The sequence below is a fragment of the Phacochoerus africanus genome, chromosome 6, assembly GCF_016906955.1.
Source record: "Phacochoerus africanus isolate WHEZ1 chromosome 6, ROS_Pafr_v1, whole genome shotgun sequence".
In the NCBI taxonomy this organism is placed as follows: Eukaryota; Metazoa; Chordata; class Mammalia; order Artiodactyla; family Suidae; genus Phacochoerus; species Phacochoerus africanus.
The window spans coordinates 123,905,728-123,923,220 of record NC_062549.1 but is presented as its reverse complement, the minus strand read 5'-3'; the positions used below and the strand labels follow the sequence as shown (position 1 = coordinate 123,923,220).

The 17,493-nt window shown below is 49.3% G+C and overlaps 1 protein-coding gene across 4 annotated transcripts in view; it reads right to left on the bottom strand.

Moving 5' to 3' along the window:
- BCAR3 (BCAR3 adaptor protein, NSP family member) overlaps positions 1-17,493 on the bottom strand; it is a 138,930-nt gene that overhangs the window by 107,499 nt on the left and 13,938 nt on the right. For 2 of the 4 annotated variants that reach the window (XM_047785270.1, XM_047785271.1), the window contains exon 2: positions 811-1,138. In XM_047785270.1, the coding sequence (XP_047641226.1) occupies positions 811-1,127 (317 nt within the window). In that variant the 5' untranslated portion in view covers positions 1,128-1,138. Of the gene's footprint in view, positions 1-810; positions 1,139-9,139; positions 9,339-17,493 lie in introns of those variants that run through there. The other 2 variants (XM_047785272.1, XM_047785274.1) reach the window with 2 other exon arrangements.

Sequence of the window (17,493 nt, the reverse complement as noted above, 5' to 3'; positions counted from 1 at the left end):
GAGCTTCCCACCAGATGCCTTCCCTGGACTTCAAAACAGCATCCCAGCGGCCAGCTGCCCCAGCTTTGAACCATCCGTGCTTTATCTCCATTTGTGCTGGGCATCTGCTAACACAATGTGTCCCAAGTAATTCTTCTTCACATCACACCATTGCGGCTTATGGAAGGTCACCTAGGAAGACCCTGGAGAGTGGGGACAACTGTACAAGGAGAGGCAGGTCCTAACTTACAGACCTCCTGGCATCTCTACAGACCTGATGGGCAGAGTTCAAATCTGACGCTATGATTTAAAGAATTCTCTGGTTCCTTTTGAGGGACTTGATGATATGGGAAGTTGGCCTTAAAGTTACTCTCAAATATTGGATGATATTAAGAAATGATTCTTTTTTAGATGTTCTAGTTTCTTATATTGTGGCTATATATTTTTTCTTTTATTATGTATTTTTTATCTCCCCAATACGTTATTATTTTTTTTCTACAGTACAGCAGTGGTGACCCAGTCACACATACATGTATACCTCCTAAGAGTCTTTGTCTTTGAGAGACACCAAAATATCTACAAACCAAATGAGGTCTGAGATGCGCTTCAAAACAACACCAGAGGGAGGAAAGCGGGTGGGAGGAGAGACAGGCCGGGCCGTGCGAGGACAGCGCTGGACGCAGGGTGGCGCGTCCATGGAAGTTGATGAAACACTCTGCTCTACCCGGCGCATGTTTGGGCATTTTTCCCAAAACAGGACATTTGAAAAAAACCCAAAAAACCAACCCTTTAAAGCAAGTCACTTTCAACTTGAGACGTGAAAGAAGCTACCTGAAGGTGAAGGCCTCGTCTTTCCAGTCTGGCCATGGGTGCTCCTGGATGACGCCCTGGTGCAGAGGTGAGACCTGCCGCGGGGATTTGGGGCGGGGGAGGGTCCCCATGTGACTGAAGTTATCACAGGACCTCACGGGAGGAGGGCCTTTCTTCTTCCGCGGGAGGGTGCCGTGTATAGACACGTCTGGATAGGCATCCGGGCGCCGCTCAGCGAGAGGGGACTTGCTGCTCAGGAGGTCCATGGACGAGGCCAGCGGGAACGGGTGATTCGCTGGCATGTTTCTGGGAAGGCTGGCGAATTTTCCCGCTGCCATGATTCTCACCTCTAAGGGGGAGAGAAGAGTGAAGACATAAACCTAAGAAACTCATAGGAACTCACTTCCTGCTTCAAAGGGACAAACGAAAATGTCCCCGAGAGTTAAAGGACCAACGTGCGATGGCATCACTCGTGACATTTAATAGGATGGCAAGTTCACTCATCCCCTCTTCTCACCCCACAGCGCAATGTTCCTGGGTTGGCAGCAGATCCGCCAACAGAAAAGGGCAAAACCAGAGCCTTGAGAGGCCCAGGAGCCGTTTTATGATGTCAGACGGCTGAAGCTGATGAAAAATCAGGACCAAAAAAAAAAAAAAAAAAAAACGATATTGACGAAAGACTGGGGATTTCAGTCGTACATGCCCTAGAGAAAAACATTATAAATACGCTAGATCATTAGCTCACATATTCCCACCACCCTGTGAATGATGATAAGAACAGGCAGAGATGTTTGGAATTCCTGAGCTGCTCGAACGCCTTTGCTGCCAGACCAGCCCCTCAGTTGTGCTGCCCAGAGAGATGGGATGGACTTTTTCTGGCAAAGACCTGGTGCTTATAAATAAGTCAATGTGCACTAATTAATGAAGACGGCCAGGGGCAGGGGTCAGGAGGGGGGCCACTCCTCCATACATCAGTGGGCTCAGCCAGAGAGGAAGGCCACTGGGGTGGGGGCTCCACTGGCACTGTCCCGCACAGGGGTCAGAGACCCTCCTGCCGCCACCAGGGCGAAGCAATGTGCATGGGTTTCTGTACAGTCAGGGAAGAGTGAGGGTAGAGAAGAAAGAAGAGGAAAAGGGGCAGGGGGAGAAAAGGAAAATGCCACGGACAAAAGTAGCCCCGGAGCTCCCGTTGTGGCTCAGCAGGTTAAGAACCCAACTAGTACCCATGAGGATGCGGGTTCCATCCCTGGCCTCGCTCAGTGGGTTAAGGATCCAGCGTTACTGTGAGCAGTGGTGTAGGTTGCAGATGCGGCTCAGGTCTGGCGTGGCTGTAGCTGTGCTGTAGGCCAGCAACTGCAGCTCTGATTTGACCCCTAGCCCGGGAACCTCCACATGCCATGGGTGCGGCCCTAGAAAGCAAAAAAAAAAAAAAAAAAAAAGTAGCCCTGACAACAATTGTTCCCAGCTACAAAACGTTCTCCCAGAGCAAGGCCAGCACCTCCACCCCCAACAAACTACTATGGTTTTGATCTAAGCCAAATTGCGTGACGTTTCTAAGGCCAATACATAGAGACCAAGAACTCAAGCCTGAATAAAATGAGGGCTAGTCCCTGGAGACCTAAGGAGCCAGAATCTGCGCTCTCACAGCTGCAGCGCTGAGCCCAAAGCACTGGAGGTCCCCAGGCTGGTGAAACAAACATCTCTTTGCTCTGTGGTCTGTTCTCAAGCCTTGCAGCCCCCACTCCTCAGAGCCCACCCTTCCCACGGCACAGGGAACAGCTTGGGGTGACAGTCACCTCTCACAGGCACCACAGCAATGAGGCAGTGCTGCAAAGGAGCTGGGGACTTGGGAGGTGGCTTGGAGACAATCAAGAAGAACAGAGCCTTCCAGAAGCTCCAAGTGTGAGAGGTGGACCCCAGATAAAGACAGCAGAGTGAGGCCAGGGAACAAAGGACAATAATCAGCCATCCCGCCTCCACAGGAGGTAGAGAGACACCTGCGCTCTCGGGGGGTGGTGGGGGGGGGTGATGCCTCACTCAAGGCATCTAATCCGAGCCCTGTCCTTAGGCCTTGGTCAGCCCTGGTCATTCCGGGGCCTGTGTGCTCCACGTCTAACTGGCACCCCACAGATGGCCTGGCCCCCAGCGGATGCAGAACCACGACCGCGTCCCCGCGAGGGCCCACCTGCGCCTGGCCCGGACCTGGCACACTGTCAGCACTTGCTCCATGTTAATTACTGTTATTAGAAAAGAAAGCAAACGCCCTGCCCTCTCGGCCTGACCGCAGGTGATGCCCTCACCTGCACGCACACCCTCACGGCCACGAACTCTCACCTGCTCAGGCTCTCAGCCCCTCCCGTCACCAGAGACAGGCCTGGATCACGTCCAAGAATCCAGTGGCGAGGCCAGAAGCCCGCAGAGAATCTCTTTATGTACAAGGGCCCACCCTGTTGCTCACGTCTATTCCCAGGCTAGGATGACGGGCGAGCATTCCGGGGAGGTGGCCTGTTTCCTCTCCGCTTATCCAGGGTCTCTTTCAAGGCTGAGCCAAAGTGCTTTAGAAAGCCCTTCGGCAAGTTATCCACACCTCAGCGTGGTCCCTGGGGATGGTAACACCTGCCCTTCCTCCTTTGGATTCAGTGAACGTTGAAGTGCCTACTCCAGATAAGACACTCAGAGAACCAAAGAGGCATAAACCCCAGTCCCCGACTGTGAACTCAGAGAATACGGCTGACCCCTGAATAATGCAAGTAAATCCACAAATAATTTATAGTCGGACCCCTGTATCGTGGTTCTCTCCATCCAGAGTCGACCAACCACAGACTGTGTAGTATTTACTACGGAAAAATATCTGCATATAATAAGGCAGTTTGAACCAAGCTGTCCAAGGGTCAACGGTCATACAGCTCGCCAGCTGGACCCTTAATGTGCCCGGCGGAAGAGCAAGTGATTTTGACAAAAGGGCTCAAGGAGGAGCTCAGGGGGGTGAAGGTGTGGAAAGGCTGAAAGCCGCAGGGAAACGCCCTCCAAAGGGTGCAGTCCCAGGAGACAGGTAAGGGCTGGGAGGCGACCCACGGGCTCAGGAAACTGAGTCGCAGTGCGGCTCAAGTCAAGTCCAGAAGCATTTCCTGGACACACACACAGCTTCGGGGCAGATCATGAAGTCCCAAAGGCTGTGTGTGTTGAGGTGTCTGAACTGGACCGCTAGTGCTAGGGAACCTCTGGAAGAGACGGACGGGATCCAGTCTGCGCGTGGAGGGGCCAGAAGGGAGGTCGGTCAGGCTGCCAGCAACGAGCAGGCAAGGAGGGAGGGAGAGCTCGGACCTGGGACAGGGGCCAGGGGCAGGCAGGGCAGAGCGAGGGGCCAGGCACTCGAGGCCTCTGGCTGGAAGAAGGAGCCACAGCCGTGGGAGGACAGGTCCACGCTGTCACAGGCTGAGGAGCCCAAGAGGGGACCTCTGCAGGCAGGACTGTAACAAGCTCACAGCTGGGGCTGCTGGGTGCGAGGGAGCAGCAGCACAATGGGTCAAGCAGGTGAGGTACTGGTACGTGCAGCTTGGAGGCAGGACAAGGTGTAGATTTTTAAGAGTCATCAACGTAAAGGGACTATTTAAACCAGAGAGCAGGTCCCTGAGCTTGTTATTATCAGATGGGAGAGCAGGCGGGAACACACCTCTGGAGCCGCTGGGAACCGTGCAATATTCCTGAATTATAACCCTGCCCTCTCTCACCTGGGCTGCTGCAAGGGTTTAAAGATCAACACAGGTGAGTTCCGAAAACTTAAAGCGGCGGTTCTCAACCCGGCTGCGCGTGAGACCCCAGGAGATGCTTTGAAACTCCTGCCGCTCAAGCCGTGAGCCAGACCAAGGAAATGACAATCTCAGTGGGAAGGACCCTGGCACCAGTCCCTCTGAAGCGCCGTGGTATTTATTGCTCAGTGTGGAGCCAGGTTTGAGCATCACGGGGCTAAGTGGGCCTCTTTGGTACAGAGCAACTAACACTGAGATTAGCTCCTGGGGCACAGAAGAGAATGACAGTAACAAAATACCACTCAGTCCAAATTAGAATCCACTCATTCTTCCATTCAACACACATCGAAGGAGGGCCTTCCATGTGGCGGGCACTGTGCTGGGTGTTGGGGACAGAAACAGCAGAAAAAAGAGAGGTTCCTCCCCTAAGGAGGAAGCAGACAGCAAGGACGACTGTACGTGCTGGCAATTCCCAGTGCCGCGGAGCACGCGGAGTGGGGACGGGGGTCTCGATTAAATCTAGCAGCCAGGAAAGGCCTCCCTGAGGAAGGCTGGGAAGCAGAGGTTAATAACTGGAGGGCGAGCATGCGAGCTGAGGTTTCCCGAGAGCTCTTAACTGCACTGCAATTGGAAATCCACAGGCCGGCTCTCCTTTAGCTTCCGCCCCTGACGGGCTCCTCCCCATTCAAACACAGCCTTGCCCTGTGTCTTGTCACTTGGAAAGACTGGCTCCAGCCTGGGCTCTGTGTCAAGCTTGAATCCATCCAACAGTGGGGGAGGACATACCTTTAAAAAACAAACAAAACCCAAAAAACCCAAACGTGGGGCAGGGGATGCAAGCGTGAACCACAGGTGGCAGAATCTCATTTGCAGTCTGTTGGTCGCTCTGTTTCCTACTTGAGTTTTATTTACTGTTAATTTTTCCAGTCTCTAGGAACCTGGGGGCAATCCAGGGGCAGAAGGGCATGGAATCTAGGTTCAAGGTACATACTTTCCATGTGACAGAGAAGCCCCTCAACCACTTTTGCCTACTAGGCAACATGTGATAGGCAGACGGAAGCTCAGAAAATCAAGTGCCTTCCTTTTTCTAGAGAAGGCAAATGAAGTCCATCCAGGCAATACGCGTTCTGAGGATGGGCAGTGTGTGAGAGCTGAGGATGTAACAGCCCAAAGTCCTGCTCTCATAGAGCCAGCGCCGTGCTGGGAGCAATCCAGTGCAGACAAGAAAACAAGCTAGGTAACAGCCCTGTCAGAAGTGCCCTAAAGAACGTGAAATGGGGAGTTCCTGTTGTGGCGTAGCAGCAACAAATCTGACTAGGAAACACGAGGTCGCGGGTTCGATCCCTGGCCTCGCTCAGTGGGTTAAAGATCCGGCATTGCCGTGAGCTATGGTGTAGGTCGCAGACGCGGCTCGGATCTGGTGTTGCTATGGATCTGATGTAGGCCGGCAGCTGCAGCTCCAATTCGACCCCTAGCTTGGGAACCTCTATATGCCACGGGCTCGGCCAGAAAAAGACCAAAAAAAAAAAAAAAAAGAATGTGAAATGGGATAAAATGATAGGATATACTTGTTGGGGATTCGGGGCTACTTGAGACTAGGGGGTCTGGGAAGGCCTCTCTGAAGAGGTATCAATGGCATGAGACCCGGAAAAGGAGAAGGAACCAGCCAAGAGAGGATCGAAGGGCGTTCCAGGCGGGGGTCGGCAACCATGAGGGTCTTGAGGTGGGGACACGTGACTGGGAGGCGCAGGGACACCCAAGGCCAGTGTCCAGCTCCCACGTTTTCTTTACTCGCTCAGAGAAGTTTCTACTTCAATGCTCCTAGTCATCATGGACATCTGACGTATTATTTCATTTTTGAAAATCGAATACGGCATGACTCAGGACGTAGGCTTTGAAGTAAGACATTCACGGGTTCAAATCCCTACCCCAGCCTTGACTCACTGTGTAGCCTGAGACAAGTGACTCGACCTCTCTGACAGTTTCTCATTTGTAGAATACCCATTTCATGGGGTTGTTGTGAAAAGAAAATGCACTTGTGAATGGAAAGCCCTCAGGGTACAGCAAGGATTCAAACAATGGCAGCTCTCCTCTAAGCAGGGCTGGGACCATGTCTGTCTGGCGTCATTGTCTCCCTACCACAATAAGAGTTCACAAGTGAAGTCACTGCTTCTGGGGAAGGCTGTAGCCAGGAAGGATGACGAGGGACATGTTTTAACCTAGAGCAACAGACGCATCCACACCAAACCAAGAAGGAAGGGAGCCCACGCGCAGTCTTTTTTTTTTTTTTTAATGCTTTTTAGGGCCGAGCCTGCGGCATAAGGAAGCTCCCAGGCTAGGGGTCAAATCAGAGCTGTAGCTGCTAGCCTACACCACAGCCATAGCAATGCTGGATCTGAGCCACATCTGTGACCCACACCACAGTTCAGGGCAATGCCGGATCCTTAACCCACTGAGCGAGGCCAGGAATTGAACCCAGGACCTCGTGTTTCCTAGTCGAATTCATTTCCGCTGCACCACAATGGGAACTCCCCCCCTCCCCCCCTCAATGCAGTCTTTAAAAGAAAAGCCCAAAGGAGACTGGGCATCTGACCTCACCTCTCTCTGCTGTGCAGGTCAACAGACACAGCGTCCTGACTCGGTCTAAGGCCAGACCTTGAAACACACACACAGGTCAAAGACTCTACATCTTGATATGAAAATGAGACCCATGTGAGTGTTCAAAGAGCTGAAATCTCGATAGGGAGAAGAGGGAGCTTGACAAACTCCCGACCTATGTGCTACCTTCCTGCCCCTGGGCGGAGGCTGTGCTCACAAATGTCTGTATAAAGACATTGCTTATAAATACGTCTCAGAGAAACTGATGAGCACATGCGTGTCGGGGCAGAGATAAGCAGCCCACTTGTTTGGATTGTTCTAGTTGACTTCTGAAAGGAGAGATTTTTTTCAAGTTAATTTCACAGCTGGTCCCCTGATGCGGGCTTAAGACTTTCTATCATATTTTAAACTCGGAAATACAAGCACCTCTGCTGCCCCAGGATGACCATGACAGAGAGTTGCCAATCCAGATCTGTAGTTTTTAATATCTTCCCTGCAAAGTCAGACAGGGAGAGGGGATGAGAAAACCATCCATATAAAATTGGCTTATCCAGTTAGAAGGGAGTTTTGCCTGGGCTGAGGAATTAAGGGTATCCCTTTATTTGGAGGTAAGTGATGAAGTCTAGCCAAATGACTGAAGTATGAATAATTCTTCCACGGATTGCATGTCAAGCCACCCAGCACAGGATCTACATGATAAGGTTCTTAAAATTAGCATCCATCTGACAAGCGCTCCTTACTATAGAGGAGGAGACTGCGAGCTTGGTTAGTCAGTCTGCAAAGGTCAGGCTTCTCAGAGGCAGTTTAGGGAAAATTGGAGTCAGGGCATCAGGGAACCATTGCCTAGCTGTTTAAGTTAAATTCCATATGTCTCCTTGCACACTCCTGTGCAACCGCGCTTGGCCTGTGGCTTCCCATTATTAACTGGGCAGCCCCTTCCCTCTTAAGACTCTCACCCTGGCTCTGAGGAGGCTGCCCCCAGCACCGAGGCCTCCCTCCCCCCCTCCCTCCCCGTTCTTGCATGCTACTTGGCTACACCCTCGGAGATAATCCGCTCTCAAAATGACCTTCCCTCTCATTTTTTGTGTAGCCTTGGTAGATAAGAGTCAAGGTTTAAAAGAAACTCTGAATGCATGGCTCTATTTTCTATCTCAGCTAACGGCTTTAGGTGAAAGCAGACACGAGGTTAGGCGAGGGATCTTTCACCTACGCACCTTGCTCAGCGAGTTAGTTAATACTCAAACCGGAGTTTTCCACCCCCTGGAACCCCAGCCACGACCCTCCGTACTTCCCCACGAAACACAGCGCCTCGTCAGCTGCTCTGGCGCCCACTCGAATTCTCCCCAAGGGTCTACACCTGATCAAACTCAGCGGATCAGGAAGGACTGGCTGAGCTCGGAACCCCGTTCCTGTTGCGCCCACCGCCCCTCCTTCCCGGCCTTCGCCCCCCCCCCCCCTTCCCTCCCCTCTCCGACGCAGAGGGAGCGACACAACCAACTATTCATTCTTTCTCAACAAAGGCGGAGAGGGAGGGAGATGTCAACAGTTACCGGGCGGGCTCCTTCGCTTTCTTTGCAAACTTTCCAAGAGATTAGTGGAGAGACGCGTCTCCTCCAAGCCCCGGGCTTCCAGCGGAGCCCCTGGGCCCTCACGCCCCCCCGACCCCCGCCCGCCTCCGGAGCAGGAAGAGACGCGACGGGAGGCGCAGCGGGTCGGGAGAGGCCAGCGCCCGGGAAGATGCCGCTCAAGAGCAAGAGCAGAGATGCTCGCTGCAAGACGCCGCCCGCCTCCCGCCGCGGCCCGGGTCTGGGATAGCCCAGCCGCTTCACGGGCCCCTAGGGGCGCAGTCGCGTCCCCCTTTCCAGCCACTAGGGTCCCCGAGTTGGCGAGGGGCTGGGGGCCGCCGGCTCTATTCTCCCGGTGAGCCTAACGATCGCGCACAAACTTCCCAGGCGGTCCTCCAAGGGGATCGGGAGGCCGAGGAGGCCCGGGCGGAGACTCACCTCCCTGCGCAGCGCCCGGGCTCTCCGGCTGGGCTCAGAAGCGCCGCGCGCTCCGCCCGACGCCGCGGCGGCTCCCGGACCCGGAGCCCCTCATGATCGGTGGGGAGCGCCCGCCGAGAAGCCCGCGCGCAGCTCGCCTGTGCGCCCGGCCGCTCCGGCTCCGGCTCCGGCGACCGCCCGGCCCGGGTCCCGGCAGCTGCAGGCGCGGCTCCGAGCGGGCGGCGCGCACTCCGGCCCTCAACTGGTGATTTGCGGCTCGGCGGCCCCACCCCGGCGAGCCTATTCGCGCAGCCCCGCCGACCCCCCCGCGACATTTACATGCGCTGACCTCGCCCTGCCCTCCTCTGCCCCAACGGCAGAGTGTGGCTGTCGTCGTACCTCCCCCCGAGAAGCCCGTCCTCCGGTGCAGGGCGACCACTGCCTCACTGTGCCGCACAAGAGAGCCAACCCAGCTCATCTACCCCTCTGCCTTCCCCGGGGGGATTTAATTGCCCAGCAGATCTACTTCACTTGTCTGCCGACACCTGGCCGGCTTTCAGTTTAAAGGGGCTTAATGGGACAAAGACCCGGGTATCCACAAATGACCAAGCCGTGGGAACAAGCAAATCAATCACACCCACCTGGACATATTAAAAGCCAAGTGGGAGGTGGAAGTGGTACTTCAGTAAAAGTGGCTCGGTGGGGTTTAAAAAAATAAAATAAAGGAGCCTAGTGAGTATCATATCCAGACCGATTATAAAGCTGCAGAAATAGTCACTGATAACAAGGACAGAAGCAGAGGTCTATCATCTGGTCACCTGATTTACATCAAAGATGCTGATGCGATGCCTTGGCAAAAGGGTAGTCTGTCTTTTCAGGAAATGATGCTGGATTAACTGAACGCCCACATGGAGAAGACCCCCTATCTTGCCCCTTACCAAAAAATGGATTCCTAAAGATTATCCATGTCAAGTAAATATCCAGAAAGATCCTCGTGATTTTAAAGTAGGCAAAGATTTCTTAAACATATACATCACTAACCATAAAGGAAAAACTGATCATAGAATGCAGTTAAAATTAAGAACTCCTGGAAGTTCCCCTCTGATGCTGGGGATTAAGGCTCCCAAGTTGGTGCAGCTGTGGTGCAGGTTGCAGCTACCGCAGGGGTTTTTCATCCCCCGCCTGGGAACTTCCACAGGCCAAAAAAAAAGCCCCCAAATTAAGAACTCCTGTTCATCCCCAAGATATTATTAGTGAAAAAGCAAGCCGCAGAGTGAGAAAAGATCATTGCAACACACATATCCAAAAAAAGGATTTTTATATAGAATATGCAAAGAACACTCACAAATCAACAAGGGAATGGGCAGAAAAAAAACCGACTGAAAGTAGGCAGAGTGTTTCAATAGGCATTTCTCAAGAGGGGACAAGCAGATGTTTCTCGAAAAAAAATTCAAAAAATGTATAAAAAGGTTCTCAACTTTTTTTTTTGCTTTTTGCTTTTTAGGGCCACACCCAGGGCATATGGAGTTTCCCAGGCTAGGGGTCTAATCGGAGCTGTAGCTGCCAGCCTACACCACAACCACAGCAACACTGGATCCGAGCCTCATCTGTGACGTACACCACAGCTCACCGCAATGCCGGATCCTTAACCCACTGAGCGAGGCCAGGGATCGAACACACAACCTCATGGTTCCTAGTCGGATTCGTTAACCACTGCACCACGACGGGAACTCCCGGTACTCAACTTATTAATCATCCCAGAAATTGCAATTGCAATGTGATCTCGCCTCACTGCCACCAGAAGAGCTAAATTAGAGAATGTTTACAACACTAGAGAAAACTGTTTGGCTTTATCTACTTTTTTAACATAGAATCTGTGACTTAGCAATTCCATCTGCGGTTACATACACAACAGCGCCCTGTTCACATGGTCACCAAAAGACTTATTCAAAAATATGGCCTGTGTGGACCACTGTAAGAAGGCAAGCCCTGTGTCTACACACAACAAGATGCAAGACCCTCATAAATATGGTGTGGAGTGAAAGAAAAAAACTAGACACAAATGGGTACATACTACAGAATTCCATTGATGTGAAATTCAAAAAGTGAAAACAGACGTCTGATGGTCAAGGTGAAAACAGTGGTTACCTTGAGGGGTGGGTGGTGAGGGACAAGGACCCCAGAGGAGGCTCTAGGTGCTGGTAATAGTCTATTTCTTGATCCAGGGGCTGGTTACATAGATGTATCCTATTTATTTTTATTTCTACTTTTTTACTTTTTAGGGCCACACCCTTGGCTTCTGGAGGCTCCCAGGCTAAGGGTTGAATCAGAGCTACAGCAGCCAGCCTACGCCACAGCCACGCAGGATCTGAACCGAGTCTGCAACCTACACCACAGCTCATGGCAACACCAGATCCCCCACCCTGAGTGAGGCCAGGGATCGAACCTGCATCCTCATGGATCCTAGTTGGATTCGTTGCCGCTGCGCCACAATGAGACCTCCTAGATGTCTCCTATTTGATAAAAAGTAACTATCCCTCATTTTATAAAAAACCGATTGGTCAGGCACTGCTCTGCATATATGTTTTACTCCAATAAAGATGTTTTCTAAATTGTGTCATTTTGTATATTTTATGTACTTTTCATTCCCCTAAGAAAGCACCATCAGCAAGTCTGCAAGATTCTAAGGGCAGCTTCCTCAAGAATGTTTCTTTTTTTTTTTTTTTTGGTCTTTTTTAGGGCTTCACCCATGGCATATGGAGGGGTTCCCAGGCTAGAGGTCTAATCGGGGCTGTAGTTGCCAGCCTATACCACAGCCACAGCAACGCGGGATCCAAGCCTCGTCTGCGACCTACACCATAGCTCACGGCAACACTGGATCCTTAACCTGCTGAGCAAGACCAGAGATCGAACTCTCAACCTCATGGTTCCTAGTCAGATTCGTGAACCACTGAGCCATGATGGGAACTCCAAGAATCAGTTTCTATCTTTTCCTTTTCGGTGTTTTCGTGGCTTAGTCATTATCTTCCCTACCTCATTAGGAGCACCAACTTTTAATTTTGGTTAGATTTTCCCAAAATATTTAGTGCAATGAATGCTAAACATACCAGCTGGTATATTTCTAAACTGAATTATTTAGAAACTAGTTTACTGACTTTCTGCTGCTCTGAAGTGTCACTGAGAACAGTGGTAAACGGTGGTTTTTCTAGATTTTCAAAATTCCCTGAGCACCTGCTGAGTGACACATCATGTCAGGGTAGCAACGAAGACAAGAAAACAACTCATACCCACACAGACTTTGGGCAAGTCACTGCTCCCCCAGTGCCTGCACTTCCTTATCCGTGAGTAAGTAAATAAACATTAGGAGTCAAGGAAATAATATAATAGATGTGAAAGTGCCTAGCATGTAACAGTTCTCATTAACTATAACTAGAACTGAAACCACATTCTGTCATTGTCCTCACAACAGCTGGGTGGGGTAGGAGGCGTCTCTATCCCTATTTTTATGGGAGGAAACAGACTCAGAAAGGTTAAGTAATTTCCACCATAAATTCATTCAACAAACTGTGTGCCAAGATCCATCGTGAGTGAGAAGCAGCGTTAGAATTTGAATCAGATATCCGCACTGCAAGTTCAACAGTCTTCCCACCACACCCCAACAATTTTCACATGTGTATCTCCAGTGCCTAGCATAGAGCAGGTGCTCAGGACATTAGTAGATGAGTAATAGGATTATTTTTCATATGACTTTTGATTAGGTCATATGGTTTATATATCACACATGGTTCACAAATTAAATAGATTGTATATTATATATATATATACATGTACACATACATACATACACCCCATTATATGTATATGAAATGCGATACAGTGAAAAGTCTCAACTCTCTCGCACCTGCCAGTCGCCTTCCCACCACTGGTAACAACTGCTCTTAATATGCGTGCCTGCCAGGGTTTCTTGAAGTGTGTGTGTGTGTGTGTGTGTGTGTGTGTTATTCTCCACGCCCCCCATAGAAAGTAACATCCGACACCCATAGGTCTACACTTTGTTTTATTTCACTTAATATATCTTGTTAATTTCCCCCACACGAGTGCATGACGTTCCTTTGAAGAGATGCACCATAATTTATTCCTTCAGTGAGCTATCAAAGGACATTTAGGTGGTTTCCAACTCTTTCCTGTTACAAACTATTACAAACAATACTGCAAAGAGTACTCCTGTACACTGGTATGTGTACGTACACCTGTAAGATAAGTTTCTAGAGGTAAAATTGCTGAGTGAAAGGGCATATGCTTTTGTAATTTTGATAAATGCCAAATTGCCTTCCATGGAGAGTGTACCAATATATACACCCCAGTAACATAAGAAAATGTCTATTTCCCCACATTCTTTTCAGAAAGTATTAAACTTTTGAATTTTTTCCACCCTGATGAGTAAAATATGAATTGTAGTGCAATTTTGATTTGCAGTTCTCCTATAATAAGTGAAGCTGCTCTTTTCATGTTTAGTAGCTATTTGTTTCTCCTTTTTTTGGAATTTTCCCTTCCTTTTTTCTATCCATTTGTCAGTCTTTTTATGATCTCTTTTTAGGACCTCTCTCCGCATTAGGAAGCTCAGCTCTTTGTGCTATGAACTGCAGCTATTTTTTCAGTGATATTATTAAAAAAAAGAAATGACATATGTAAAACTCTGTTATTTTAGGAAGCTCATTCAGAAGCCTTGTGGAATGAACAAGAGAAATGAGAGCCAGCATAGGACCCTGATTAGAAGGCTATGGCAATGGCCTTACTGTCACATAACGAGGATGGTGGCAATGGAAATGGAAGTGAAGGGCCAAAGTTATTACCAAGAAATAATTGGCAAGCGTTAGTAATTAGCAAAGGGAACAATGACAATAACAGCAGCTACAGTTGGTCTAGGAGTAACTACAACCCAAGTACGATGCTAAGTGCTCCACAAGCTTTAAGCCGTGAGCTGGGACTACTGGTGCCCCCATCTCACCCATGAGAAAAGTGAGTCTCAGCAGCTAAGTAATGACCCCAAATTCAGAGTCGATGTGAGTGGCAGAACCAAAGCTAAGCCGGGGTCTGTCTGACCCAGCTGCCTGGCAGAGTGGAGGAGAATGATCCAAGGTCAGCGGGCTGAGTGCCTGCATAACGCCCGGCTGGATGACGGATGCAAAAGCCGGCTAGAGAGGAACACGCGGACTCTTGGGGACATCAAGCTTTTTTTGTAAAGCCTTTCTTTCATGTGTGTGACTGCCCTTCCCACAGGGTCTCTGTGAGTCAAGGGGGTGGGGTTATCCCTATCTTACTGGTAAGAAGACTGAGGCACTGTGAAATTAAATAACCAATCCCAGCTCAGGTGTCCTATTCTCTGGGAAACCTTCCCTGAAACCCAGAACAGGGCAGATTCCTTGGTTACACATTCTTATAATCTGCTTTCCTTCCCAGAATTTGCCGCAGTTCACAATTACATATATATTTGTTACTTTTTCTTTAATCTGTTGCTCTGTGTTCTCTAAGATCCATGTGTGGTTTTGCTTTTGCTTTGTTCCTAGTTGGGAGGATATATCCTTGGCAGGCAGCACATATTTTTTGAATGAATCAACCCCAGGCCTCTAGACCCTTTGTTTTTCATCTTCATACTACACCATAAAGCTCCCCATAGGCTACATAATTTAGTGCCGAGGATGTGGGCTTTGCTATAAACAATTTTAGAATTCAAATTTCTTTATGTCTACAGCCAGCTTCCACAGGCCTGTTCAGACAGCCAAACCCTAGGCCTCTTCCACCAAGACACAGAGGAAAGGACCACATAACCAGTGAGAAGGAGCCGATGACTTCTGGGCAGTGCATGAGGCTTCGTCAGGGAGTACTCACCCTGGAGTTGGTCCCCTCCTGCCACAAAGTCATTTGCTGGGACTCACCCCACAGCATCATTAGTGAACATGGAGCTGGGGCACACATTAGACAAAATGCCCTTTCAGGAAGAACTCCTAAAATGCCAGCTTTGCACAGTAACAGGTGAGGAACAATGGATGCCTGATCTCTCATCGATAAAGACCAAACAGAAAATCGGAACTTGAACAATTCCCTGAGGTTACGACACAGTAAACCTCTGACCCAAAGAAGGGCCAGCTCTAACCTGGAGCAGAGCAGCAAATGTTGTGGTATTTTCTGAAGCCTTAAGCTCTAAGTTCCAGGCTCATGAGGGGCTATCCATGGACCTGGTGTCATGGGATTCCCAGTCCATCAAGCAGGAAAGTTAACTCAGCTTCCAAAGGGCCTCTGTGATGGCTGCCAACTCCCTGCCATATTGGCTAGAAAAATCATTACAGAAGGGCTGCTGTTGGACAGATCCTCAATACCTACTTGCTGAATGAATGAGTGCAAAATTGACAAAGAGATGGAGTTCTTCGCAACACAGGCCCATCTTCTATGCAAGGTGCACATTTTAACCACCTATTCGCCAAACCCTGAAGCCTTGTCTTCAGTGCCTGCAGTAACTTCAGTTACTTCAATTCTTTAATCTGATGACCAGTTTTGCCTGAATTGGCTTCTCAGGTTACTCAAAAATTGAAAGGAAAAGCTCTAAAATGCCTCTGGGTAATTATGGAATTCCAGACGATTCTACTTATTTGCACAGCCTCCGTTTTTGTCTTTCTCCAGTAAGCATGTATTACTTTTATTATTAAGGATGTCACTTAGAAAAACCAATTCATTGAACCTACCATAGGGAAATCATCATTAGCGCAGAGAGACACGAAGGGGAGTGTATCTACAGGAACATCTGTCCTCGCGGGGAACACAGCACAGGTACGGAGGGAAGGACTGGCTGCAGCAGAGGTTCCCTGTGCTGTGGGAAGGCAGAGAAGGGACACATGAAAAGTACTGGGGGACAGACCCTTGATGTTGGTGAAAATAAAGGAGAGCAGTTTTGGGGGATAAAATGCTTTACTATGGAAATGAAGAAAGAGGAGATAAATGCATGTAAAAGCTAGTGCAACAGCCACCTGCCTGCCATCTTGCATTCTAATGGGAAAAGGCTCGGTTTAGATGCTGCAGAAGGCTCAGTGACAGGTGGGGGTGACCTCATGCACAAGAGGGAACTGGTTAGAGAAAGCGAAGGGAACATGAAGCCTACCAGCTACCCTATACAGGAGGAACCAGGCTGACCGAAAAACTTGACTTGCCTGGATGTTGGCACTCAATCTCTGAGAGCAAAGCTGGCCTTCCAGATGAGTGGGCTTCAGCCTAAGAGAATGGTTTGTGAGATGTGGCTAAGACTCTTCCACCTACCATCTTGAAAGAAAGAAAGAAAGAAAGAAAGAAAGAAAGAAGAAAGAAAGAAGAAAGAAAGAAAGAAAGAAAGAAAGAAAGAAAGAAAGGAAGGAAGGAAGGAAGGAAGGAAGGAAGGAAGGAAGGAAGGAAGGAAGGAAAAGAAAGAAAGAAAAAGAAAAGAAAAGAAATCTTCCTAGCAATCTTATCACCTAAAACTCTTCATTCCTTTGTGTTAGGCACTCACCTCTCTCTCTACATCCTCCTTTTCGTAAAACAAGGTTCATTCTTTTTTTTCTTTCTTTCTTTTTGTCTTTTTGTCTTTTTATGGCCACATCCATGGCATATGGAGGTTCCCAGGCTAGCGGTTGAATTGGAGTTGTAGCTGCCAACCTACACCACAGCCACAGACAGGCCAGATCCGAGCCACACCTGTGACCTACACCACAGCTTACAGCAATGCTGGATCCTTAACCCACTGAGCAAAGCCAGAGATTGAACACCCAACCTCATGGTTCCTCGTCTGATTCATTTCCACTGCGCCACGATGGAAACTCCACAAGGTTCATTCTTAATGGACAACTTAACAGAATGCTGGCTCTGAATGTGCCCTTTGCCCAGGCACTCTACTTCTAGAAATTTGTCCTGCAGAAATGCTCACTCACCTGTACCTAAGAAGATATTCGTTGCAGCATTATTTGCAGGTTTAAAAAAACCCCAAAACCCTGTTTAATCTGCAGAGGGATGACTAAGTTACAGCACACCTATATTACACAGCTGAGAAGAAGGAGGTTATCCCCTAAGTGCTGACAAGGCAGGAGACCTGTGAAATATTGGTGAAAAAAGCAAGCTGCCCCCGCTAATGTAAAAATAACAAACGTGTGTTTGTGTGGGACTATATGTCTACATGCATAAATGTCTGGAAGAATTTCTTCGCATCAAACCGAGGGGTGAAATTGACAGGAGAGTGAGAGGGGACTTTGCTTCTTCCTTCCCCTTATTCTAAACTGTTTCACCTTTTTCCCACAGGCACTAATTACTTTTATTACATAATTAAAAATAATTTATATGACAGTTACTATGTTCCA